This window comes from Denticeps clupeoides, chromosome 11 (genome assembly GCF_900700375.1).
Source record: "Denticeps clupeoides chromosome 11, fDenClu1.1, whole genome shotgun sequence".
Taxonomy (NCBI): Eukaryota; Metazoa; Chordata; class Actinopteri; order Clupeiformes; family Denticipitidae; genus Denticeps; species Denticeps clupeoides.
Window position 1 is genome coordinate 6,162,782 of NC_041717.1, and position 27,384 is coordinate 6,190,165.

The window sequence follows — 27,384 nt, forward strand, 5'->3', positions numbered from 1 at the left end:
GCTCCTTCAGTGGCAGGCTGCGGCACCAACGATGTGGGACGGAGAGATTCAGAAGGTCTTTCCTGCCAACAGCTGACCACACAAACACACATCCAGTACACCGTCAATACTTCCCTTAAGTGCAATATGTCTATATCTACCTGCTTTGTACATGTGAAAAAAATTCTCAAATATATATTTTATGTATATACTGACATATTTTTTTTATATTATACATCAACATCTTGTACTGTCCACTTCCTGCCATGAGAATGTAAATTTCCCACTTGTGGGACTAATAAAGGATCATCTTATCTTATCTTATTTTGATTTCAAAACATGTTCATCATGGTGTTTCAGGGGTGTTTTTTCATGACAAAGGCTTTTTGTATTCTTAAAAGTAATTATGGGACATTGGAGCCATTCTAAAATGGCAGTACAATACACTTGACATACTTTCAGGTCAAATATATTTAACCTCAGGTGTTTCTGCTTTAACTATATAGTATATGGTTAGTGTAACTGCGTGTGACTGATGTGTTAAACTACTGAAAAACTGTGGTTTGGAAATTAAAATAAATAAATAAATAAAACCAGGGCTGCGTTATGAACTCGAAGGTCATCATTAAAAATTAAGAATAAATAGGTAGATCGTTTTAAAATTGTGGTAGACTATATAATGAGTAGTAAATAATTGTGGTAGACTATATAATGAGTTTATAATGTATATAATCTTTCTTTTATTACAGCCTCTCATGGAATCCAGCGGAACTTTTACAATCAGCCACTGGTTGGCGCTAGAACAGCAGGATATCATTAGAAAGCTCTGTCATTCTTAACCAAGCGAGGGGTGGTGAGAAAAGAAAGTTTCAGTCTGGAGTCTGACACTGCGACTCTGTGACATACTTTCCAGTGGAGCTATCGAGAACCCGCTCCCTTACAAAGCTGCTCATCCTCCCAGGGGACGGGAGAACAGAACAGTAAGTGTAGGTGATGCAGAATAGAAGAGCTGCATTGACTGCATTGGATCTGAGGCTGTAGCCTGCTGGTCTAGTGGTGCCGGGCTTGAACTTGAAGCTGCAGCTGCAGAGCCTTTTGGACGCTCATCTCCGTCGAAGTCAGGATTATTCACAGACTGGACCACAGCGGGACAGAAATCCCTCTCTGGTGGTCTACTGTCTGTTGTTCTGAGTTTGGTTACAATCTGGGATCATGCCTCTGTGTGGCTGCAAGAGAACATGGATGGGAGTAATCCTGGGCTGTATACTGGTGGTCTTAACAACTGGGAACACTGGTCAGAGCCCGGACAGGGGGCCGACAAAACCTTCCTGCTTTGGAGGATTCGACCTCTACTTTGTTTTAGACAAGTAAGTTCCGTTCTGTTCTGTTTGTCTCTATCTATCTATCTATCTATCTATCTATCTATCTATCTATCTATCTATCTATCTATCTATCTATCTATCTATCTATCTATCTATCTATCTATCTATCTATCTACTTTTGTGATTTCATGAATAGTGTAATTGTTAGTGTTGTTCCAATTATTTAAAAAATGAAGTCATTAGGCTCATGTGGATGAAAGTGGTGTTTTCCTTCTCCCCAGACTGAAAATTTCAACTTGCTCTGTGAGGTCTGGTTGGTGTTTAACCGTCACATGATCTGTCACCCCAAGCACAGCAGCTCAAACCGCGGCAGTTTAGCAGTTTTTAACACTCCAAAATTTCAGATGTCTTTTTGAGTTTTGCATCACACTTTTACACGTGTACAGTTGTGAGTAATGTCTACAAACACACAAGTCACATCAGATCTGTTCCTGATCACTGATGCCAGCACTGCCAGATTTCCCATTTCGATTCGATATCATGTTAATGCTTCTTTTCTCCTCCCTCACTCTCCTCGTTTTCACACTGTTGTCTGAGGCGGAGGATTCAGATGGATTTTCCAGTTTCCATCTCTCTGAACTGCCTTCCCAGCTCCGGAGCAGCAGATCGTTTTACTAACAGGAAATTTGAGCGTGCTTCAGGAATTACAGTCCAGAAGAGATGAAAAACACTTTTACCCTGTTCAGAAAAAAAGACACCGGAGTCAGATGAGGTGCATGTTGTGTCACGTGGTGATGCTTGCTGTGGATCCACGTTGGCGGACTGCCTGGGCTTTTTCCCACAGAACGGCTGATGTTATCAGCTTATTCATAAAGATGCATTCAAAAACCTCAATACGTTTATTACTTGACTAAATGTGTAATATGTAAACACAAGCTAGAAGACTTCTTTATTTCTTAGTGTTAGTGGGAACTGCGGTAGGGTAGAGCTTTGGACCGTACTCTTAGCCTCTGGACTTACGTAACTCCTCTCCACTGCTTCAGTTTACGGGTTCTGGGTTTGTGGGTCGAGCCAGCCCATGTGGTCATAAAACCAGAATCCCTCGACTGTCCCCCTGATTCATCATATCCTCGAGCTCCGTCTAAGAACAGCTGTCTAGTGCACCACTGTAGCTGGACAAGAGGGTTTGGGATGCAGGCGATTTTGCAATTAATTTATTATGATTAATCGTCGTTAATCACGATTAATTATTAAGACTAAAGCATGCTTCATTGAATATTTTAAAATTGTGTTTGAAACAATTGTGGGAAAGAGGCTAAGACAAGGAGTGACAGGTAGATCATCTGGTTATTTCTTACAGTAATTAAAATTTCTTACAAATTCTAGGAGGTTTATTTTGCATCTGCAAAATAAAGTAAAGTAAAGTAAAGTAAAGGTAGTTCCGCAGGGGAAACAATCTCTTTTTAAAATAGGGATGATAGAGATGATGCACCCAAATACACAATAAAACCACCTGTCACATGGTACTGTGTGTCCATCTCCATTTTATGTAGGAATTTGTCTCTGGCTGGTGCATCAGATCCACACATTAAGTAAAGGAAACACTTTTTATTTTAACACGATAAATATCTACAAATTAATCACAGCGATGAACGTACTTTTTTGACAGCTCTAGTAGCTGTGCATCAATTTACCGTCAACATTAGACACGTGTGTTTCTTTATTGTCTTGGGCAAGTCTGTTCAACCAGACAGCTTCTTCGCCCTAAACGTTGAAAATATACACTTGCCAGTAAAAACACCGACCAAACGAATGTAGAGCCCACGGTTCTGGAGGTGATTTTATTCCAGCGGATCACTCCCTGATCTCTGGAGACTCAAGATTTTATGCACCCTTTCCAGCTGATTTCTCCAACTCTCTCAGTTCCCCTCCTCTCTCTCTCTCTCTGTGTGTGTGTGTTTGTCACTGTTAAACCCTTTCACCATTAGCTCCAGATGTTCCAAACTCTGAATCCCATCTGCAGAGGCAGTTGATTCTTAGACACAATGGAAAAATGAGTGCCGAGAAAATGATTTTTTTTTTTGTTTTAAGGTTTCCACAAAGCTGCTAAAAAGGTGGCTAACAATGTCCAATCCATCAGCATAGTTATAAGATTATTGCTCAGTGACTTTGTGAAGCAGATGTATATACAGAGCTGTGTGCAGAGCTGAGTATTTGTAGTGCAACCTCAGCAAGCTCCGCTGCTTTGTGCTGATTAATGCTTGGCTGCTCTTCCGTGCGTTAATGCTTTTAATTTGACATTTTGAGCTGTGAACACCTTTAGGAATGTGCAAGTGCACAAAAAAATAGAACTCTGGTATCACTTCACTCCAGAAAAGCAAACCATTGAGTTCATGTGGTTTGCGGGATGGTTCCTGTTTTGGCATCATTACAAGGAGCTACTCATGGGAAACAGAGCAGACGCTAAAAACAAATTTACAAAGCTTCATGCAGACTCAGGCCTGTATGACGACAAGACATTCTTGCAACTATGAAGATATCACCTTATACTAAAACTACAGTCAGTAAAAGATGAAAAGTATGCAAGACTGCTGTGCTAATAGGTATGGAGATATAGAGTAAGCAAGATATGGAGTTATGGAGTAAGTGACCATGGGTACTAACAGATTAGGCCAAATATCATCTTTAATGGAATTTAACAATTGTGCAAATTTTAGTTAACCATGCAAGAAGGTGAAAGTCATTATTTTTGTCATTGTGATGACACACGGTGCACAAGACAAAACGTGTCATCTGCATTTAAACCATCACCATTTGTGTAGGGTGCAGTGTGTGGTGACGGTACTTTGCTCAAGGGGACCTCAGGATTTGAAGTCCGCTTCTTTACCCACTAGGCCATCACTGTTTCCAGTGAGCACATGGGAAATGTTAGTGCTGGGTAATCAAGATATGTGTTGCTTATCTTACATAAATGAATCAAACATCTCTCGTTTCGCACAACCATATAAATCCGTGTGTTAATCACCCATCACCTCTGGGAAACGTCTACCAGTGGAGGCCCGTAAAGACCCTTTTTTGGCCAAAACACACACTAGGGGGGTCTTATAACAACAGATGTTAATGTAGCATTACAACGTCACCACACAGGCATGTCTACAATGGAAGTGAAGTCACATTTTAATCAGAGTTCAACGTACAGATCGTGTGTGTTCCACTCCAGATGCATCTCTTTTCCGGCATGGCCTCATGGATGCTAGAGTGGATGGCGTCACTAATAGCTGACCTGACCACCATTTCGTTGAGGTGATTATGATGGCATTGGCTGCAATCTCGTCACAGTGACATCATTGTAACTGAGATGCCGTCCAAAATGTCGATTGCACATGATTGCTCACGCTGAAAGCCAGGAGGAATTATATCGTTCCGACTGGGATAGAACGATTCAGGTTCCACGGTGGTTTAAAATGCTTGATAAACACAATCATGCAAGAAAGAAGGTTACATTTGCATTTATCGTATTTATCAGACGCCCTTATCCAGAACGACATACAATCAGTAGTGACAGGGACAGTCCCCCCTGGAGACACTCAGCGTTAAGTGTCTTGCTCAGGGAAACAATGGCCTGGCTCACCAGGCCACTACCACCCTGACATGTGGAGGTTTATAATGCAAACCAATAAAAAATTCTGAAATGAAGAAACAGTGGACTGTACTTGTCCAGGTCGGAAGGTCAGAGGAGCTGAAGGTGTTGCATCAGTTGATGAAATTAGAGTAACAAGTATTAAAATGGAGCAGAATTATAACAAAATAACTAAAGCTAATCATATGTTAGAGTCAAAGTTCTGAGAAAGCAATTTAATGAAAGTTGTCCTCCATTACAGTCTTTAATCAGATTTTTAAAAGTGACCAATATGGATGTGCATAGAGGACATGCATTTATCTTGAGATCAGGACTCAATTTTATCACCACTTTTCCAACACATCATTGGTAAATTCATCGGTAAAGAATGAACTTTCGAAGTCTTCTCCACAAGTGACACTGATTTGAAAATTGTCTGTCACCGACGGACACAGTTCTATTCCTGCTTGTGTCTGCACCTGATTAAAGTAACAATGAATGCATTCACCCATGATGCTGTATCTAGTAAATGATCAACTCAAATAAATACATCTCAGTGTAACAAATCTTTTTTTTTTGTACTGGTTTTAGCAATGATACAACTGATGATGCAACTGATTCAGTTTTAGTACTATTGGTAAAATAAATGATGGTCATACCTTTACTTTAAGTTGCTGATAAACATACTCAACTTGTGTAATCAGTAATTTCATAATTTCAACTCTCTCTTCTCTCCAAACAGATCTGGGAGTGTGCAGCATCACTGGAATGAGATTTATAACTTTGTTGAAAATCTCGCTCATAAGTTCATAAGGTAAAGCCTACATTTCAGATTCTATGTGCCAAGAGTTGGAAATGGAAACACACAGAGGAGCCATGTTTGCTGAACCCTTTGTATTTCTTTTTCCTCCACCATAGCCCTCAGCTAAGGATGTCCTTCATTGTGTTTTCAACTGAGGGACGGATTCTGATGCGTCTTACAGAGGACAGGTGAAAAGAATCCCATGTTCACTTAACAAACAAACAGAAGGTTTCTATTATTCCAAATTACATTGTGTTTTAGGTGCAAAGGTTGTTTAGAAATTCCTTTTCTTTTGGTCCATAAGAAACCAGGACGAGCTCCCACACACGGTATTTCCTCAGCCTTTAGGATTTAAACCTTCACGTGTCAATACGCCACATGCAAAAACCTCATTAAAGATCTTTTTTTTTTTTGCATCATCTAAATATTTTTGTAAATTCCAAAGATGACTGTTAAATTACACTAGCAAACAGGTCAGTTCAAAACTCTACAATCCGACCTATAATTTGACCAAAAAATGTTTCCATGCATGTGACTCCGGCTTCATCATAAATCACAATGTTCAATGTGCATACAATGATATAAATCCTTAAAAACATTAAATCACATAGCTTTTTCCAACTAGTATTGCATCAAAAACATGCATGCAATATTGCAAGGCCTCATTTAAGTGTTATGTATGATTTATGATCATAAATATGTTTTGGCATAACCCATGAAAAAGAGTTCAAAACTCAATTTGAAGTGAATATTCAGATATTGTGAATTAGCTTCAGTAAAAGAATTAGAGCAAAACATCTGGTCCTTTGAAACCCCTTGATATTGGTATTATTTCCAAGTATTAAGTCATCCCAGACAAAGGATTGAACATGTGTCTCTCTATCTCAAAAAATATCACTTGAGTGAGTGGGATATGCCTATAATCGCTCTGAGAGCCTTTTCCATCTGTCGAGTCGAGTCTTCAGTCTTTATTGTCTTCTGGCGCTATAGTTTCACGAAGGTCTAATTTCCTCTGTACAGTATGCACTTTGGTAAAATCCCACAGCGGCAGCCAGAGCAATTCAGGGAAGAGACAGGCAAAGATCTTAATATCAGACTAGGTTGTGTCTCGTGTTTAACACGACATGGCAGACATAACTGGATCAAATGTCCACACATTTTCTATTGTAGCATGATAACATTTTTGTGATAACATTTCCTCTTTATTAATCTTAACATTTTTAACTGCACAGGGATAAGATAAGGAAAGGCCTGGAGGAACTCCAGAGGGTCCTACCAGGTGGAGACACCTTCATGCACGAGGGCATTCAGAGGGTGAGACGTCTACAACATTCATTTCTGATCCAGAGTCTATAGCTGCGCTACATCTCCAAATCCAACGCATGCCAATAAGCCAAAGGCTGATGAATCGCTCTTGTGGCGCCGTGCACACTCCGTAACATTCAGAAAGGCTTTTAAAAAAAGAAAAGCAACGCTCAAAATTTCTCCTGATTTACAGGCCAGTGAGCAGATTTATTATGGCAACTCAGAAGGTGAATTTCTTTTCTTTTTCTTTTTTTTTTCTACTTTCTTTTTTAAAACTCTTTTTTTTTATCCCAGTGAAATATTCTCTCCACAGGGTACCGCACTGCTAGTGTCATCATTGCATTAACAGATGGGGAGCTGCATGAAGACCTCTTTTACTATGCTGAAAGGGAGGTAAGGGACTGTAAACGTGCACACAGAAGTAGCGGGTTAAGTTTGAGCTCGGCAGCTACATACATCACTATGGCAGCGCTTTGATCACATTCAAAGTGGGACAGTAGGTCAGTGGCCCGACCAGATTTACGGCTCCTGTCTGCCCACAAGACCTGAGCACTTGTACCAGCCTTGGGCTGAATGGAGCCCTGAGTACAGGTGTGTCTGTGCACAAGTGAGGGAAGCTGATTGGCCACAGATGTCCCCTCAGAAGGCACTGCAGGTGTCACCAGCAGGACAGGCCTTAAGCGTCAGAACCTATGCACGAGGGCATTCAGAGGGTGAGACGTCTACAACATTCATTTCTGATCCATAGTCTATAGCTGCACTACCTCTCCAAATCCCTATTGATGTTTATGGTCATTTAGAAAAGTCCTTGTATGGTTTTGTCCATTAAAATTACATAAAAATAACATGCTTGTAAATGACTAAATGTTACCTAAACAAATTGGCATCTAGAATGCCAAACTGTAATAGCTGAAAATTGAAGATTCTTTGACAAAAATATGAAAGAACCAATATTTTTTATAATGAAATGAATCGTTTATAACTTAGTCAATAACTATATCTGATTTATTTGACAATATTGTTCTTTTTTTCCACAGAAACAAATAAATGACCTTATTCTTTGACTGATAGTGTATAGTTACCACTTGTTGTGTATGTATGTAGGAGCCTAAAAGTTGCCGGTGGTTTACAATTGGATTACCACTTCATGTAAGACCTATATAGCGAAATAACATTAAATATTTCACCACAAGGTCACAACTTCTTATATCGGTCCTACTGAGTGACATCGATACCTTTAAATTTATCAGACGCCCTTATCCAGAGTAGTTACAGGGACAGTCCCCCCCTGGAGACACCCAGGGTTAAGTGTCTTGCTCAGGGACACAATGGTAGTAAGTGGGGTTTGAACCTGCGACTTTGTGGTCTGCTGGTTCAGAGACGAGCGGGTCTAACCCACTAGGCTACTACCACCTTTACCTCTGAACATTGATGCCTGTGCCCGGTGTGATGGATGCTTTGAAAGCCAGTGCTGCAATAGGAAGCAGATGCTGAGCGCATGTCTCTCTCTCTCTTTTTATGTTTTTTTTTGGGGGGAATCTGTCAGGCCAACCGATCCCGCAGTCTGGGCGCCTCTGTTTACTGTGTGGGGGTGAAGGACTTCAATGAGACACAGGTGCGGTTATAAATAAAGCTCACGAGCGGCGAAAACGGCAGGGCGATGTGCTCAAGCTTCTGTGTTTCTCTCTCAGCTGGCCAAGATAGCGGACAGCAAGGACCACGTCTTCCCAGTCAACGGCGGCTTTGAAGCGTTGCAGGGGGTCATCGATTCGGTAAGCGGAAGGCCCAAAATATCCCTTTTTTTTTGGATGAAAGATGCGCGCCCAGGTGTCTGCAGAGACTCCGCGGCTGAACCGTACGACATTGCCGTGTTGGCTGAGTTCCTGAATTCCTGAACAAACTCATGAAAAATGTATGAGGAAGTGAGAAGAAAATAGGAAAACAAAGAAACCCAAACAGGGGGATGTGCAGTCGGCCAGTGGGGTCTGGAAATGCACCAGGACCCAGTGCCTGGGAAGACCTGCTGAGGTCCTCACATCTTTAGCGTTTGATCCGTGCTACTGGAATCGGCCCAAACGACATCAAAGTATGCCGTCTACGGAGGTATTAATATTTTCTTTATTCAATGAATGATTGAGAGAAAGTGGGCTCTGTCCAAGACGCACAGTGCACACAGTGGGCCTGCGGCCGGGGTCAGTTCAGCCGGAGGTCATCTGGTGCTGATTAGCGGTGTGCCGTAAGCTCTTGGCCGCGAACTCAAGGGAAAAGGATAGTATATAATAAATCAGCTGGATCTTCAGCTCAGTTCGGGCCTTCCTGCATTATGAAAAGAGCGGAGAGCCACACGTGCGATTGCCAACTGCAGTGATCTGGGTCGCTTTAAATCTACAGATATGAGAAGAAATAGGTTCCATGTGGTCCGTGTTGTGACAGTTTTACTCATCCGGCTCCTCCCTCTTTTCCCCCCTGACCCACTTTCTGCCGTAAAAGATCCTGAGGAAGTCCTGCATCGAGATCCTCGCAGCTGAGCCCTCCAGTATTTGTGCGGGAGGTGAGTTTGGACCCTCCATTCCATTATGTTTCTCGAAGGAGGCACTGAAAACAGTCACATGTGACCAGGCCTGGACAGTAAATATCCAAGGACAGGAGGAAAAGTAGTAGCCTTGTTTGTGTTCAGTTGAGCGGAGGGGTTCCTGCCTGGGCCCGGACCCCCAGAGGTTCACGGCATAAACATGGCCGTGAGCGCCGCTGTTTGCATGTAACGAAAGTGGACAGTTCTTTGAAATCTAGTGAGTTGTTGTGTTGGTCATGCTTTACTAAAATTCCTAAAGTTTCATTTTGAATGGCATTCCAATAAAGGCTGACCCTCGTGAAGAAGCTGAATGTTTATCCAACAGGAGAACGCATGGTACGCACATAGCTAGCATCTGACATAAAAAAGTAGTTCTGAAGAATTTAAAGTCAAGATCTAAGAGAGCAGTTTTAGGTCTGAGTCGGGCTCATTACTAAAACCATCAGCTTCCCTGTACGCCAACACGAAGCCACCATAATACGAAGTGTTTACACTTCACATTCTGGCTTCCGTGGTTTTGGTGCAGAGGGAGAAATACGTTTTGCTCACCACAACATCGCAGCATTTCTGTGTTGCAGCCACCACAGTTGGAGTTTTTTTTTTTTTTCCGTTCTGTGTTGGCAGAGTCGAGGCTATCATTTGTAGACCAGGCCTCGTGGATCTGCAGCTCCATCCATAAGCTCTCTGTTATTACTGACCCATGCAATAGTAACGTGCGATACGTCTAAACTGCCCACTCCTGGCGTACAAAGCCAAACCAAACTACAGAACCACCTGATTCAACAAATTACAAGCTTCATAAAAATAAACCTGCCTATAAATCAGGGTTTTACTCTGTTATACAGAGTTCTTTAACTTTCACAAGAGTGAAACATTCTCTTTAAGATTAACATGGAAGAACCTGCTGTATATTCTCCTTATACATGTTTCCTTTACTCTCCAGAGACGTTCCAGGTGGTGGTTCGAGGGAATGGCTTTCTCCATGCCCGCAATGTAGAGAAGGTCCTGTGCAGCTTTCGTATAAACGAAACCCTCACAAGGAGTAAGTGTAAACTTCACCCAGAGACAGTGTTCGTGTTGACGTGAAGTATATACAGAGCTTGGCCAGACATAAGACAAAGCCGTCTTTTTCTAGACTAATACACCATAAAATGTAATGATGACACCACTTTTCAGTGGTCTTATTGTGAAAATAATAATAATCAACAACAACTGAGACATTGATTACCAATATGGTACGTATTTTTAAGATTATAGTAATAATAATACTGAGTAAAGACTAGATATTGGCAGATATGCAGCCACTTCAGGATTGGCATTGTTGGACATCCGGTATACTAAAAAAAAACGTTATGTGGTTTAAGGGATGGTTGCCAATTGAAGGGTGCAGAATTTGGGTAATTCTGTTGGCAAGATCCATATTCTACCACAAAAACACGAAGGTGTTCCTTAACCACAAACTTTACATTTGCATTAGATTTTCTGAAATAACATTCCTTGTACATAGGTTTCATCATATCTTAAATAACGAGACTTATCTCGTTATTTGAATGATGTTGGCCATCAAGAGGGTATTTTTGTGGAATCATATGTGAACTGTACCACTCCCAAGAATTCCTAATTGTCAGTTTTGAAACAATATTACCACATCTGAATGACATCAAAGCACAATCAAGCCTTCATTATGTCTATAATATCCCACAGTTAGTTCTGACTGCCCATTTGGAATTGCTTATAGGAACACTGAAACTGACAACAAAACAAAAAAGGCATTCTGATCTTTAATTATCATTCCATTATTGTATTTACCCATATATTGCACTTATGGGTCATAGACGGAACTGTTTCACAAATATTAATGCAGTGAAGGAAGGACATTATATTTTCCATTGCCACCACGTTCCAGTTCCACCGAGAATTTACATTGTTCCTTTGCAGTCGAGCTCAGTTTGTTTGCACTGGACCATTCTCATGAACAGGCTGCAATTACACTGGAGCCTGTCCCTGTGACCATAAACAAATTAGTCCACGATTTCTACCTCGAGTGGTGCCCACACGTGATTCCTCCAGACATGGGTTTCACTGTACTTACTTCCCTCACATATAGATCCCTGTTGGATTAAAGGCCCTTTCAGGAAGGAATGTGGTGTCACGCTACATGTGTTGAGCAGCTGAGAGGTTGTGTGATGCTATGTCTACGGGAAAAGCTAAATTGTCAAGAACAGCCTCAGAAAGGATAGCAGGGCTACGTTCCATGGCAGATAAGCAAATTATCAAAACGAAAGCTTTCTGAAGAATTGCACAAAACAGCTGATGGGTTTAGACCAGGGTTTACAGTCATATCTTGCTAATTTCTTAATCTTATGGTTACGGCCCTGTTCCTTTTCAGTTTTTATACAAACTCGAAACCCAGCAGAACATCATGTTGCATCATATATAGACTATAAGCAGGAATTAGCGTCGGAGACAGCTCCTGGATAACTACACCATAATAAACTATGTAGACCTCGGGTTAAAGGATGTAAGCGTCCCCATATAGGTTTTAAATTGGGATTTAGCTCATGTGTTCATATTTATCAGATCATTATCTAAGTGTGACAGATCTGAAAACCAGGGCAAAAGAAGACATGTCAGACCAACTAACCCTTTAAAATAAGTTTAATACAGTGTGAGAGGATGCTTCATGTAGCAGAAGCCAAAGACATAATATTTGAATGTCTACTTGTCCAAATAAACATGCAGAGCAGTGATTTTTAGAAAGAATATTAAGAAAAGCCAAACCCTGAGCACATGTTCTTACTTCGCAAAATTTCTGTATGTAAAAACTCTGCTAAAGAGTTAAATCGTGCAGCAGAGTTCACTTTTTGGCACTTTTCACACAGACTAGAGGACATAGCCAGACATGAACTGGCTGTGTCACATATTATATTCGTGTTGCCCTCAACAAAACGGTTCTTTCCTTCCCTTGATCTGTGTGGAGGTGGGTCACCACGAAAGTGAGCAAATGTTGGCCATCAAGTGAGGTTTGGGGTTTGAATCTGGCTCCTCTCAGTGACATTGATGTATGCAGTCTAATGCTCAAGCAACCCCTCCTTCAAAACATCTCAGACCCTTCATCCAGAGTGGCCTTTCAGGAAAGAAACACCATGCTTGTGCAGATTTCCTAAGAGCTCAAATATGTTTGGTGAGCGCCAGGATAAACAGTCAGCCTTGGGCAGAGACACTCAACAGATTTGTTTTCCAACCAGGAAGTCGGACAAATCATCTAGTTTTCTCCCCGAAGGACAGCAGCGTCCATGTTTTTATGACCCTGTTTGCTTCTCTCTGTGTGGGTTAAAGTTCACCCATCCATCAGCCAAGTCACTTGCTCAAACGCCCCCTAACAGGTTTAATCCCAGTTCTGTCAAGGTTCAGTGCGGTCAACTGCTGTTACCCTCCATATATCACGACAACCCGTTTTCCTTGTTCAAGGGACAACCTTAACGATCGTTCCGAATGGTGAAATTCCCTAAACCTTTTTTCCCTCTAGTGGTGAAGCCGCTGGTTGTGGAAGACACGTATATGCTTTGCCCCGCGCCAGTGCTGAGCGAGGAAGGAACGTAAGTGCAGAAGGAGAGAGAGTGCGCCTCGTTTTTTTGCACGCTACGGTATTGAATAAGAAAATGAAATTTAATGGAAGCACGTTTACCAAGTCGAGCCGTCTTACTGAACATTGATTTAACATGGAATTCTGTGCGCTCGCTGCTGACGCTGTGTTGTGTTTGTATCCCAGGGCAGCCTCCCTCTATGTCAGCATGAACGAAGGCCTCAGTTTCATCTCGAGCTCAGTTACCATCACTACAGTTGGCTGTGTGAGTACAGATCTTCTCTAGAACAGGCTTAAGTCTGGATAACTTCATCAACGTAATCCAATTGTAGCAAATTAACCAAAAAATGTTTCGAGTTCTTTCGTAGCCACTTTTGGAGAGCATTGCAATCATGTGATGAATGGAATCTTGTTTTCAATTTTATACAAATCCTTTCCCTTCCTTTTCTTTTTTGGCCTGAGCCTCCGTTGTTTTGCTCAGGCCACACGAAAGGTTTTGTGCATGGGACTGAATGACTAGAATTCCTTTAGCTGCAATCAGGATTCATGGTGCAGGAACAGTGCTTATGAGTATTCTAGCATCTGGCAGGTATGGGACTGTCCAAATTTCCCCTGTAACAGCTCTTTCCTGAAAAGATCCGTTATTCCCACAATGATTGATTATATCTTGTCTGTGCCTTCCAAGAAGCCAGACACCGACTTTGAAGCATTTACAATACGTTTTCCATTTACAGCATTTATCAGATGTCCTCAGAGCGACTTACAAGTAGTTAGTAGTAGTTACAGGGACAGTCCCCCCTGGAGACACTCAGGGTTAAGTGTCTTGCTCAGAAACACAACGGTAGTTAGTGGGGTTTGAACCTGTGACTTTGTAGTCTTCTGGTTTATAGTTCATCACCCCACCAAGCCATTCCTAGAAAGGCCATGCCAGAATGCAGACTAGTTGTCAATGTATGCAAAAGTTTGTACACAAGGTAGTTTGTTTGAGAAAAATGGGATATATTTTTTTTATCTTCTAACACGTAAAAATGTAAAAATCCACTTTAGAGGTAGTTGTGAGCTCTGGTCCATTTGCTTCTGTGCAGTTTTACTAAAGGTTTTCTGGTCTCTGTAGCGCTGTAAAAAAAAACTTTATACGTCCATGAATACATTTCATATCCATAGTTTCAAATAAGTATAAAGGTTTAGAAGAAAAATGCCAAAAATACTAAAATATTTCATAAAAAGGTGATTTTTGCCTGAGTGGGTGGTGCCATGTTAGCCAACAAACTACAATCACAACATTTTTCTGCATGACCTCCACAGTTGACCAGATGCGGTTTAGGTGTGGGACATTCCTCAACAAAGCTGTAACACTGACGCAGTGGTGACATGTCTAAATGGGAAATGACACACTGCGTTGGAGTGACGTCTCTGTTTCCTTGTCTTTCAGTCAGACGGGACCATCCTCGCCATTGCCCTGCTCATTCTAATGCTGCTCCTCATCTTGGCCTTGATGTGGTGGTTTTGGCCGCTCTGCTGCACTGTGGTGGGTGTCATGTTTTAAACATCAGCGATATGGTTGCTGCAAGAATTAAAAGTTTGCGGGAAAAAGGCCAATACGGGGATTCATTTGAAGTCATTTCAGTTTCTGTTTCCCTTTTATTTTACTGTAGTCGAATATCAACTTAGAGCAGCGCAGAAAGGTGCCCATTCAATAAAGATACGGGGAACGTGGCAGGGAACACACGTTCAGGACACTTTTATACTAACTGAGAAGGTAATCAAGGCCACGATCCACACAAAGACATCAGGAAAACCTGGCCCGGAGTGCCAGGAACAGTTGGGGTCGTGACAAGGTCTTAAGATGTGTGCTGAGGAATGGCCGAAGGACCTCTTGGGGTAATTTACTTGAGGCGCCAGTTCATCTACAGTAATGTCTTTTCCAGAAGAAGTGGGTGCGCAAAGGAACCAAATTCCCATGGGTGTGCAGGAGATGGAGGGGGCGCTAGGTTTCTGTTCTGATTTGTTCTTCAGTAGGATTATCACAACCTCATGGAGCTTGAACGTTACACAAGAGGAGAGTCATGGTGAAGATAGATATTCTTAGATATTCTTCCCATGCAGAATAGATCCAATTTTGTGTGCTTTTTGGTGGTTTTAGTTCCTTGCCTTCTGTGGTATAGATCAGTTATCAGTTATTGGTCATTAACCTGTGGCTTGGTGGCTTATATTTAACCAGTTATCAGTTATATGTCATTGTCCATGTTCATGAATTAAAGACTTTTGTTTTATGGTTTAGCTTTCATAAGTACTGCACAGTGTGGAGTTCGCATGTTCATCCTGTGTTGGTGTGGGTTTTCTCCGGGTTCTATGGTTTCCTCCCACCGTCCAAAGGCATGTAGACTAGGTGGATTGTCCAGAGGTGTGAGTGTGCAAGTGAATTGTGTGTGTGTGCGCACGCCCTCTGGTGGGGTGGCACCCTTCCCTGGGTGAGTCCCCACCTTGCACCCAGGGTCCCTGAGTAGGACAAAATGGTTATGGAAAGTAAGGGAGTGAGTGAAGTTTCACAAGTTCCCTATACAGTGTGATACAGCATTGTCGCTTAGCAACATAACCAAATGAACAGTGCATTAGTCAAGGCACTTGTCCTCACAGAGCTGGAGAATTAGTTACAGCCAGTTTCTGCCCCACTTCAACCCACATTTGACCCACTTCAAGTCTAAATACTAGATATACCTTTTCTGGGTAAAAAAAAAACAATCCAATAAAATGTGACCATTTGGTAATATTTTACTATATCTGTCTTTTGGACTCTAGTGTTCTGAAGAGGATGCAAAGCATTAGAACACTAGAACTTTATACATCCCTCCATCATACAGGAAACTGAGGAAGACTTCACTGGCTAGGTCTTTATCATTTGCAGAATGCAAATAAATAAAATTGAAGCTATCCCAGCTGTAATTATGGCACTTTATGAGATATTAACTCTTGTAATATGCAAAGCAACTGGCTATACTTGTTGATGCATTACCTTTAATCCTAGCACAATATAAATGTCCTGTCATATACCCTAGTCTACAGCCCAAGGAACTTGGGATGAAAAATCCTATTTCCACAAACTGAAAAATGGAACCAATGTGTGTTTTTACAATGTAACTTGGCAATTTCTGTTGTTCCATCTGACATTTCTTGCAGTTACCTTTGCCCAGAAAGGGATGCAGGGTTGCTATGGCAAATGAACTTTTGTTTTAGAGTTTGGAAGCCCTCAGAGGAAAAATCTGCTCCACTCCTCCATTTGGTACTGTACGTGCATCTGAAGATTTCGGCACGGGCAGAAGGAGGTTAAATCAGTTTAAGCTTTGGTGTCTAAATAGTTCAATTAATCAAATTACAAAAGCTTGAGTTTTGTCAAAACAAGAGCGGACAGATCAGGGCTATTATTTATGGATGGCATTCCTGTGGGATGTTCTCAGATGTCTCGGATCACTTGCTACGTTTCAGTGTGCACTTCCCAGAATTCTCGGTTCAAAACAACAACTAGAAGGGGGTACAGACATGTGATGCTTCATGTGACTCTTGCGTGCAGTTGGCCGTGCAGCTCCGTCTCCCCCGTCTCACCAGTGGCTCAGGTTTAAGAATCTGGACGGCAGATTTCTGGGTCGCTTGTAAATAGTGCCGAAAGAGAGAAAAACACGCAATTCCTGAGCCATGTGTTTCAAGTAAGACAGTTCTGGCGCACACTGAACGCATTATTTCGTCCCTCTGACATGCTAAAGGAGGCGGGCGGAGCGCACCGGTCCTGACATGCACCACATATGTGGACGTAAAAGAGTCTGACCCCACTGCCTGACCTTACACTCACTCGATATTTCTCTCTCGTCTTTACAGATAATCCACGAGCCACCTCCACCAGTAGTCGAAGACAGCTCGGTAAGACATGGACATTTTTCATCGTCCCTTCCTGCATTTTTCTCATGGAGTGTTTGATGTCACGTGCTGTTGCCGATGTTCCGTGGCATTTGCCAGTCACATACCAGTCCAGTCTGTTTCTTTTCACATGTTCATATCACCCAGACCCGCCAGGTCAGACATATGCAAATATGCAGAAGCACGTGTCGGATTAATGTGGAATAAAGTGCTGGTGTCACTACATGTGACAGATGTGCAACAGACTGTGAAACAAAAATCGCTTCCGCGACATCCTGGCCATGTGCATGCGAGGACATGATGGAGGGACAATGACATTTATGGCACTTTTTCATTGTTTTGGTCCCACAGAGACGATTTTGGCCAATCCGCTTATTTTTGTAAAAGGTCTTGAGAGACGTGTGTTCCCCATTTATCAGAATTTCCTCGAATGCTCACGGTTTTAAGTATTGGAAAACATTTCCTTCCATTTCCCAGATTTATTATAAGATGAACAGATGAGATCATTCTCGTGGTAGTAGCCTAGTGGGTAACACACTCAACTACGAACCAGGAGGTGAACCAGGTTTAAACCACCCCTACTACCATTGTGTCCCTGAGCAAGACACTTAACCCTGAGTGTCTCCACAGGGGCTGTCCCTGGATAAGGGCATCTGATAAATGCCAAAAAATGTAAATGAAATGTAAATCTGAACCTCATGAAATTGCACCCAGACAGAATTTGCCATATCATTAGAACATATTTCAACACATATTTTCTATGCATCCATACAACCTCTTCCAGCTGACATTTACATTAACCAGTGTTTTGGACTTGAGTTGGGCTTTAGGACCAATGCAGAGATCATGTTCTTCTATCCATCTTACAGAACCAGTCGAGGTTTTGGATGCACCTACTCATTTATGGGTCTTGCATTTTTTTGCTGCATAGAACAAAGTCTCTCCAAAGCAAGGGGGTTTTTCTGTTATGGCATTCTCTCCAATACCTAAAGTTACACAAAGGGGATGGTTTCTAACAGTCCTGAAGGTTTATGCTGAACACTTTCTCATCATTCTCATCATGTTAATGAGCATAGTGAACAAAGCAGTCATGATTATTAAAATGCCATCAAACCATCACATATCACAGAACATGTCCCGTCCAGAACATGCATCAGATTTTACATAGCTCCATCTTAGTCTCCACAACAACCACAGAGTATATGCATCCAAACTTTTGACTGGTATTGTAAAGATGATGATGATGATGATGATGATGACACTGCCATGCTGTAAGGATGGTTTTCATCAGCAGAGATGGTCTGTACATTGAAGAAGCGCAGCTAACTAACGTTTTCGATGGTGTTACTTCTGTCACCCAGAACACAATTTTTTTATGATGTTGGCACATGGGACATATTGACAGGTTTAAATCATTCAGAATGAAGAAGCTTGAGAGTTGTCAATCATACTCCCATTTTAAACACAAGCTCATTGCGACAAATATTAACACACCAACATGGGGTAAAGTAGGTGTTTCACACTTCTTTAATATATATGGAAATCTTCAGGTCACCATTGACCTAACAAACAAGCCCAACGATCAGAATACAGAGCTATAATTTTCTGTACCACTTTCTGCAGAAACACATGGATCCCAAGCTCAAGTTCACGAGTTAGACTCCAGTAGGCCAGTTTAAATACATCCAACCCTCTGGACCATTACATCAGCGCCTGATCTCATTATGCAGTGATAGTCTGCGAGACCTGCTGGCCCAACAGAGCCCTGAAACCTGAGAACATGTGGCCACGAGTCAGTGGTTTATGTCACGTCCTCGGGTGTGATGCATACCACATATAGGAGTTCAGTTCCAGGAGTGATTTAACCTCTCAAAAATGGAAAATAGAAAATGATCATTAAATGAGCAGGATTTTCTTTGCCCAGCTTAGAAAAAAATGCTATGCTCTGACCCCTGCATGATCTCTCATCTTCAGGAGGATGAGGATGATGGAACCCCCAAGAAAAAATGGCCCACGGTGGATGCCTCGTACTACGGAGGTCGAGGTGTAGGAGGAATCAAACGCATGGAGGTTCGATTTCACACAACTTCATGCACAGTTCACAGTTCCTGTCTTCACGCTTGTGGGTTTTATTCTGTTTAACATAATCCTTTATTCTTACATGTGTGATTCTTTAAATTTGCAAGATTACACAGAATACTACATAGTATTCTTATTATATTACTGTAAGTAATATTTTACCCCGGGTTCGTCCTCTCCACAGGCATCCTCAGGCTGTTTCCCATTATAACATGACAACACAGGCAGTCAAAAGCTAAAACCATGGCAGGCAACCAAGGCTGTGCTCAATGTGCTCATCTGGACACATGAATCTGCTGACTTGCATTCTACATTTCTTTTACTCTCTGACTGCTTCCATCCAGGTACGCTGGGGTGAGCGGGGCTCCACGGAGGAAGGTGCCAAACTGGAAAAGGCCAAGAATGCCCGCGTGAAGATGCCAGAGCAGGAGTTTGAGCCTCCCCCCAACAGGATTCTGAACAATGGAATGAGGAAACCACATAGCCCACGCAAGTGGTATTCTCCGATCAAGGTAAAAAGGGAGATGGTAAAATGCAGAGACCACATTTAATTGCTTGCTGTGCTCTGCTGTGCATCACAACTACAAAAACAATCACTTTACTTTTCACTTTAACCCTGGTCGTTGTGAAATGTTTCTAAATTCTAAAATGTTAAATTCAGCCGGTCTGCTATGGACTGTGCCCTTTTAATTTAAAATGGGAATTTACATTGGTAATTAATATAGGCCAAACTTGAGCTGATTTAGCCTGGAGTCAGCACTGTAGCAGTAAGCCTGACTGGGAATGTTTTTTCCCATGATGACTATGTAAGGTAATACATAAAGAGTAGGTGTTGATGGTTATTGTACATGCATCATTTCAAATTCAAATTCAAATTCAAATTTTATTTGTCACATACACAGTCATACACGGTATGATGTGCAGTGAAATGCTTTTTGCAACTGCTACACACCACAGTATTGCAAATATTGCAAACATAACCAAATATTACACTTTAATGTCTTTAACATAAAATATGTGTAACTGGTAGGGTGAAGGTGTGCAAATTTATCGTTAGCAGAATTTATTATAATCAGTTTTGAACACACTGAACACACACTAACACTGCTCTTCTAATCTAGGGGAAGCTGGATGCCCTGTGGGTTCTGTTGAGGAAAGGCTACGACCGTGTGTCCGTCATGAGGCCACAACCAGGAGACAGGGTAATTTCAGCTATAATATATAATACTGTTTATAAAATCACATTCTAATCATTTCAAGATGAGTTCATACACTTCCATGGTTCTGAATCTATGTGAAATGTTATGTGAATTGTTGTCAGGCAATCAAATCCCACCTAGTGGATGTGAAAAACTGTCTATTAATCTTGTGGAAAAGATGGTGGTGAAAAGCAGATGGCAATATTTGACATTTAGAAATATATACAAGGGTATGACCGTTTACAAGTGGGTCTTAAAATGCATCTTAAATAGCAAATAACTGCTCAATTTATTGGTTAGCAGAGGCAGTCCTCATCTTTGCTCTAACTGCCGGTCTGCCAGAGCGCCCTGAATCAGCCTTGGCTTCAGCAAAGGGTGGAAACATCCATTTTTCCAACTGAGATTGGAAGCAAGAGAAAATGTAGCATAAATAATGCAGCTGTTTGCAATAAAGCAAATTTCAGAACAAGGGGAGGAGGGAAGTTAAGCATGTGGTGAGTTGGCGTCCAGACTGCCGGGACTAGTTATAAGGTGTCCAGCTTAAACAGTCCAGTGAAGTCTGGGGTAGCAATTACAGCTGTGCATGGACGGCCATTCTTCCTTGACTCTGTGGGGAGGTTGGGGTGTCTGTCTGACCCCCTCTGGATTAGAATAGTGCTGAAATTTGTGGTTGAAGGCCTGAGGGAAGCACGCAGCAGGCAGAGTAGAACTCCATCCGTCCAACATCCTCACAGGAAGTTTGACTTGAATTCGTCGTTTGCCGCACTGAAAATCATTTCCATTCTTGGTGTGGAGCCTAAAAACAAGTGGCGAGTCAGCACACATGGGAATTACATCCACTGTTGGATATGTGTGAGGGACCTACGTGTTTGGGCTGCAACTTCTGGCCAATTTTCAGATGAGCCTCCATCTTGGACAGAGAGAGAGAGTTCAGCACAATTCACTTTTACCCAGATGTGACAAGTTGTTAAGGGTTAATAGAGGCTGGCGGGTTTTAAGATGGGAAAATATTGCACTGAGCAAAGAGGAGTAGTAGGACACTTTGCAACATCAAAGGTCTAGAGAAGAAAGCTTTCTGAAGGCTTAATGAGTTTCCTGGCAGGGCTTAGGCCTGCTCACTAAATGGAATACATCAGATACCCTAGGCAAAGAGAGGTCAAGAGCTATGACTTCTTTTTTTTGGAGAGAAAGCACGTGGAAATTGCAAAGCAAAAATTTAAGCTGAAAAGACAAAAACCTGCACTGCAGTTTGGCCTGGTTTGTGGAAAAAGGGCAAGTGAGTAAATGTTTGCTGGCTGAAATCCCAGGTTTTCTTTGGAGGGACGTGTTGACTTCTGTTCCCTTCATATCTGCATTTCTTGTCTGGTGTCTGTTCTCCTCATTTTGAGGCTACAAATTAGAAGAAAATTATAGAAAAAAAGCCAACTAAATGGCACATTAGACTCACCCTGATCAGTTTGGGGATGGGAGACCTCCTTGGAGGGCTTGGTTGCTGTTAAAAGGCGTATTCATTAGGCAAACTGGGGGACTTCATCCTGGTCTGGGTGGATGTAAGTAATTAGGACTCAGTGCTATAAAACAGCTTCTTCAAATGAGCCCCACTATGGGTCTTTGAACTCTGGCAGCCTATTAACACCCTTCTCCAAACTACCTATATCTCTAGCCCATTTTCCACCTCACCGCTGGTGTGTACTGGTTCAAAACAAACAGTGGCACATCATCAAGGCTGATGTTACGCATACATAGTGATGAGGATCCTTTTCCACCAACGCCTATGCAAGCACTATGGGTTTGAGCGAGAGTTCTCAGATTATAACCATATTGGTCCAATAGCATGGTCTAAAATATAATTTTTTGGAGCAGTATCTATTAGCCCTGCATTTTTTGTGGAGACATTCTTTATTGTCTTGTGATTACAAAATCAGTGAAAGAACATACAGTGGTTACGGGAAGTATTCAGACTCCCTTAAATTGTTCACTCTTTGTTATATTGCAGCACATGTCAATATGGGGTACTGTGTGTATATTAATAAGCAATATAACCAAGAGTGAAAATTTAAATACTCTACCCACTGTATATGGTACTATATAAGCATTCCTTTGCAATCTACAATTGCAAAAGCAAAAAAGTTGGCATTATTCTATCTTGTTTTCAACTGTAAGTCAGCATTCCAGTTCTTGAACTGCAAGAGAAAAGCACCCACCCCATTAAAGCTGTTGATTAGCAGAAAATTGGGACACAAGGCCCTGTAATTTGGGTAAACACCGTTCCTCTGGTTGCAATTAAAATCCTACACTCAGTCACATGATTTTTCTTAATATTACAACACACATTGAATCTGACAACACATTTGTAGCAGAGTTTGGAACACAATTCTGTCTGATCAAGGCTCCAGGAAACCAGTGCAGGACAAGTGGACTTGACCTTACTGCTTTATGAAACTGTGACTTTACTATTGTATGTAAGAAACATGGTCAAACAGGGGTGAAATATGTGAATAATTCTTGTTATAGAAAGTGTAATATCCATTTTTAACCACAAGTTTATATGATCCATTATAATGTAGAGTCAGGTCAGATTAACACACCTCATCATTTACATCACAAAAAATATACAAACTTTTTTGTGTTTATTTTGGTGATGGTGGGTGGTGAAATGTGAAAAAACTATTTAAAAACAGTGGGTATCACCAAACTCCCATCACACCCATTGTCACTCCCATTATAGCCTAGCAGTTAAGGAAGCAGCCCCAGTAATTAGGAGGTTGCTGAATCCCAAGCCACTGAGGTGCCACTTCCTGGGCGCCTGTCATGGCTGCCCACTGCTCACCGAGGGTGATGGTGAGGACACATTTCATTGTGTCACTGTGTGCTGTGCTGCAGTGTATCACAATGACAATCACTTCACTTTCACTTTCATCTGTCGGCTCCCAATCGTCAGGCCAAAAGTAAGAGAGTAAGAGAGTAACAAACTGGCTTTCTAAACGTTTTCCCTGAACGTCCACAGAGTCAGATCTCTGTCCCACAGTGCCTTCAGCACCAGACTTTTTTTTTTTAGCTTGTGGCTTATTAAAGGCCACTGGGCTTTGGCGACTTTGGCATGGGAACATCCTATTCAGCTCTTCCACCCAAAGAAAATATTTCAGAACACAAACATAAACAAAATTATTATTCCATTAAATCAGTATTCATTTATATGACCCCAAGGACATGTTGGTTTGAATGGGAAAGAGATTAAGTAATCTAATTCAGAAATGCATAAAAAGTTGTTCTTTGTAAAAGTGATATATACCCTATAAACATTTTGCAGGAATAAAAAAAAGGGGGGGTGCACTGTAGAAGATGTAGGACATTAGAAACTTTCCAATCAGAATTCTTGAATTAAAGTGCTGATAATCTATCTGCATGTTTGGTTTGGTAGCTGTAACAGAGATCACCACTTTGCCATTACAAGCAAAAACAAATGGGAACACAGGAGGACGGGAGGAGACAGGGCCCTACCCTGTGTTGCCAGATTAGGTGGCGCTGAATTTCAAATTGCTTGCTGAAATTCTTATTTAAATATGTTGCGTATTCAATGTGGTTGAAAACAGTTTCATCAGATTTATATGTTTTGGCACATTTCTGGATGATTGTGGGCTGAATCACAAATCTGGCAACACTGCTTGTAACCAGTGCATGTTAGAGCCATCAGCCATCCTCCCTCTGTTTATGAAAACATCATTAAAGTTCATCCTCTGGGTGACAATACCTTATTGAACACGCCCCTCATGTTATTAAATCTGATAATGTATGAAAGTTTGAATCCGCGTTCAGTTTCGGTGACAAAATTGGCAGCAGCCATGTTTTTATACTCTCTCTAGTATCCACTGTTTATATCTTCTCCAATACCTTCTCTTTTCCTGCAGGGCCGGTGCATGAACTTCACTCGTGTGAATTCCAGCCCACTGCCACGTTATCCAGCCTTCAACCACAACTCCACCCCTTCCTACAGCCCGCCTCCTCCCCTGGCCTCACTGCCTCCTCCCCCGCACAGCGCTCCAGCATCACCTTCCTCAGCGCTACCCCCTCTGCCCCCGACTCCACCTCCATACACCCCGCCCTCGGCCAGGGGTCCGTCACCCACCACCACTTTCTATTTTCCCACCTCTGTAGCTCCTCCCTCGCCGCCAGCTTCACCAACTGGCTCCTTGCCACCTCCACCACAGGCTCCTCCTCCGGGAAGAGCCCCTCCCCCCGACCGCCCACCACCACGCCCCTCTCTGTAGATCAGAGAGGAGGGAAGGCAGAGACAAGGCGAAGAGGGGCATTGTTCACAAGTGAATGAACCAGCAAAGCATGACATCTCTCCTCATCCTGCAAAACTGACCAGCGCTGAACCACTACTCACTGCGAGAAGCAAACCCCAGAACCCACTCACCCAGCCGACCAGAACCAGCTCTGGGCCGCTGATCTTCCCAAAACAGGTCATTTCGCTCTGCAGCCGTGCTGTAACAGGGATGTTTGCACATTAACCTTCAGCTGGACCGGACCTACTAACGCTGTGAGGGTCGCTCGCTCTGATCAGTCCACGTACAGAGCAGTAGGTTGCGTCAGCTAGATCATTACTTGAGAATAAAAGAAGCGGGTCTTGAAGGACCCAGCTGGACTTGGCTGTGCTTCCCGAGGAACGCTCCCACGAGGGAGGCCGGCGAAACTGAATACGAGTCACTTTTTCCAGGGATAACGATGACATGGGGAAAGCTACAAAGCAGCATGGGACTCATCACCCACGACTGTAAATTCCCCACTAATTACGTGCTTCTTCTATTTCTTCTTCTGTTTCCTCATATTCACCTTCGCACCCGAATAGACGTGCACAGATCTTAGCCTGCCTACGCGCCACTGAAGAAATGGCTGCAATTGTTCTGGACCACTTTCTGTTTTCACGAATTCGAGAAGAGAGATGGGGATCTTATCAGTGTTATTGTGGTGAGGTGACAGTGGGTGTGTGTGTGAGTGAGAGAGTGAGTGAGAGAGAGAGAGGAGGAAAGGCTGACAGATGATGGGCACGTTAATGCAGCACATAAAGGTCACTGTAAGCAGCATGGCCTCACACCTCCAAGGCCATGAGTTTGAATCCGTTCTCCTTTTACAACCCCATTTAATAACCCACGTTTGTGTTTTTTTTTCCTTTTTTATTCCAGACCTTGATTGTAAAATAAGAGACATTCCTTTTTTTTTTTTTTTTTTGCTTGAATATAAACCTGGGTACTTTACTTTTCCCACGTTGTACATATTAATGTCACACTATAATGATGTATAAACCCCTTATGCCTTCAGGTTCAGGTTCTTGTCAACATAAGTTATTGCTTCTGCCAACTGGTTGCCAGGTTTGAGGCGAGCTGTGCTTGTCTAAGTCTGAGCACGGTGGATTGTCTGAAATGCTAAATGAATGATCACATGATGACATGAACCCAGTGAATGATGTTTGTACTCTCTTGTCTCTATCTTTTCTTATATTTTTTCCAAGTGCTTCTACAGAACAGAGCAGCAGGGCACATGGTGCCCATGAGGAATCAGAACAGAACCTTTTTATTCTACGTTGAATTAAATATGTTTGCATTTGGCTGTTGAAGAAGAATTAATACAACCAACAAAGTATGTCTGGACACTGCACTTTATACTGGAAAATTAACCTGGCATAATAAGATTACATCAATTAATAAAACATAGAACTCTAACAATACAACCATTTTTGCCAAAAAGTCACAGACTGGTGAAGTGTGGGTATGAGTAAGTACGAGTAAGCTTGTGGTTTCAAGGACTGAGAAATACACTGCAGTTTAAAATTCATTGAGATGTTCCCTTGACAAAGGTAGCGATAGCGAAGGCACCAGAATTATTCAACTAACGTGAAGCTTGACGAAGGCCAGTTTAATTGCTTCAATTGTAAGTGTTACTGTTTCAGCTGCACTAAGGTCATTGCAAAAATGGATTTGTAATAATCTCTGAAGCTTTTAAAGTGTCAGACTAATGAACACAACATAATAAGACTAACTGTTGCTGATAATGTTGCCCTCTACATGTATGCAGATATTCCATCATTAACAGTAATTTCCAGCTGTTTACAACATCAACAATGTCTGGGCAAAAATCTGATGTTTTCATGGACCAAAAAAAAAAAAAAAAATCTAAACTATCCAACAGTTTGTGTAGACAATTATCCAAATTATCCATGAGAAAAAAAAAGCTTTATTTATGCTTAAATCAAAAATATTAAAACAGAAATATTCAAATGCAAAATGTTACGTACGGATGTACGATTGTCCTTTTTGTACCAAAATTGATATCGATGTTTGTTAAATGCATAATAACTACCCCTCCAGGTGACGTCCTCCTTGCCTCAGTTATTTTAGTAAAGCTTACATTCGCTCACTCGTCTGCAGTCTCTTTCGTCATTGTCTAACCAAGAAATGATGTTTGATCCTGTGTTGACACTGTGGCTATTTGAACATCCTCCCCGGGGCTCTCTGGGGATGGCGTGGGTGAGTGTAGTCATAAAGGCTCCCGACCTGGAAAAGGAAGAAGGTTTCATTCTTTTGACAAGGTGCAAGCAGATTCTTTCATGCACCTCACCTCAACTCCCAAGGGTGTTCAACTGCATTAACCGACACAGAAACATACACCCAACGATGCAAAAACCCGTGCAGGATTGACGCAGGAGTGGACGCAGTATTCTGTGGTTGGGTGTGATGACCATGACGTAAAATAAATAAAGCAGGGTTGACTGGGTTCAGGAACAACTGGGGCAAGTTTGAGCGCTGCAGGAAGAATAGGGGGCCTGAGTAAGTTTGACATTTCGTCTGCTTATAAAGTGCAGCTCACCACTCAGCCAGCAGAGAAAGGGGGGAAAGTGAGGCGGGGCTAATAGGATCCAGATGGGACTGCTGAATTATGTCAGTTGCACAGTGAGAATGAGCCATCTCGGAAAATATTAGCGGCCAGTTCTTTGGAAACGTGCAGAGGCTAC

The 27,384-nt window shown here is 42.1% G+C and overlaps 1 protein-coding gene across 2 annotated transcripts; it reads left to right on the forward strand.

Annotated features, from left to right (window-relative positions):
- The first annotated feature begins 841 nt into the window (after positions 1 to 841).
- On the forward strand, positions 842 to 26,789 carry antxr1a (ANTXR cell adhesion molecule 1a). 2 transcript variants are annotated; one of them, XM_028996496.1, is made up of 18 exons: positions 842 to 1,346; positions 5,663 to 5,734; positions 5,839 to 5,910; positions 6,955 to 7,036; positions 7,221 to 7,254; positions 7,341 to 7,420; positions 8,574 to 8,642; positions 8,719 to 8,799; positions 9,518 to 9,578; positions 10,543 to 10,641; positions 13,129 to 13,198; positions 13,372 to 13,450; positions 14,618 to 14,713; positions 17,056 to 17,097; positions 19,069 to 19,164; positions 19,518 to 19,685; positions 20,295 to 20,375; positions 24,281 to 26,789. In XM_028996496.1, exons 1-18 carry the CDS (start codon positions 1,192 to 1,194, stop codon positions 24,638 to 24,640), a joined length of 1,797 nt encoding a protein of 598 aa, XP_028852329.1. In that variant the 5' UTR covers positions 842 to 1,191; the 3' UTR covers positions 24,641 to 26,789. The 2 variants fall into 2 exon arrangements, with proteins under 2 accessions (XP_028852329.1, XP_028852330.1); XM_028996497.1 differs by lacking the exons at positions 20,295 to 20,375; positions 24,281 to 26,789 and having other exon boundaries at positions 19,358 to 19,612.
- The last annotated feature ends 595 nt before the right edge of the window (positions 26,790 to 27,384 follow it).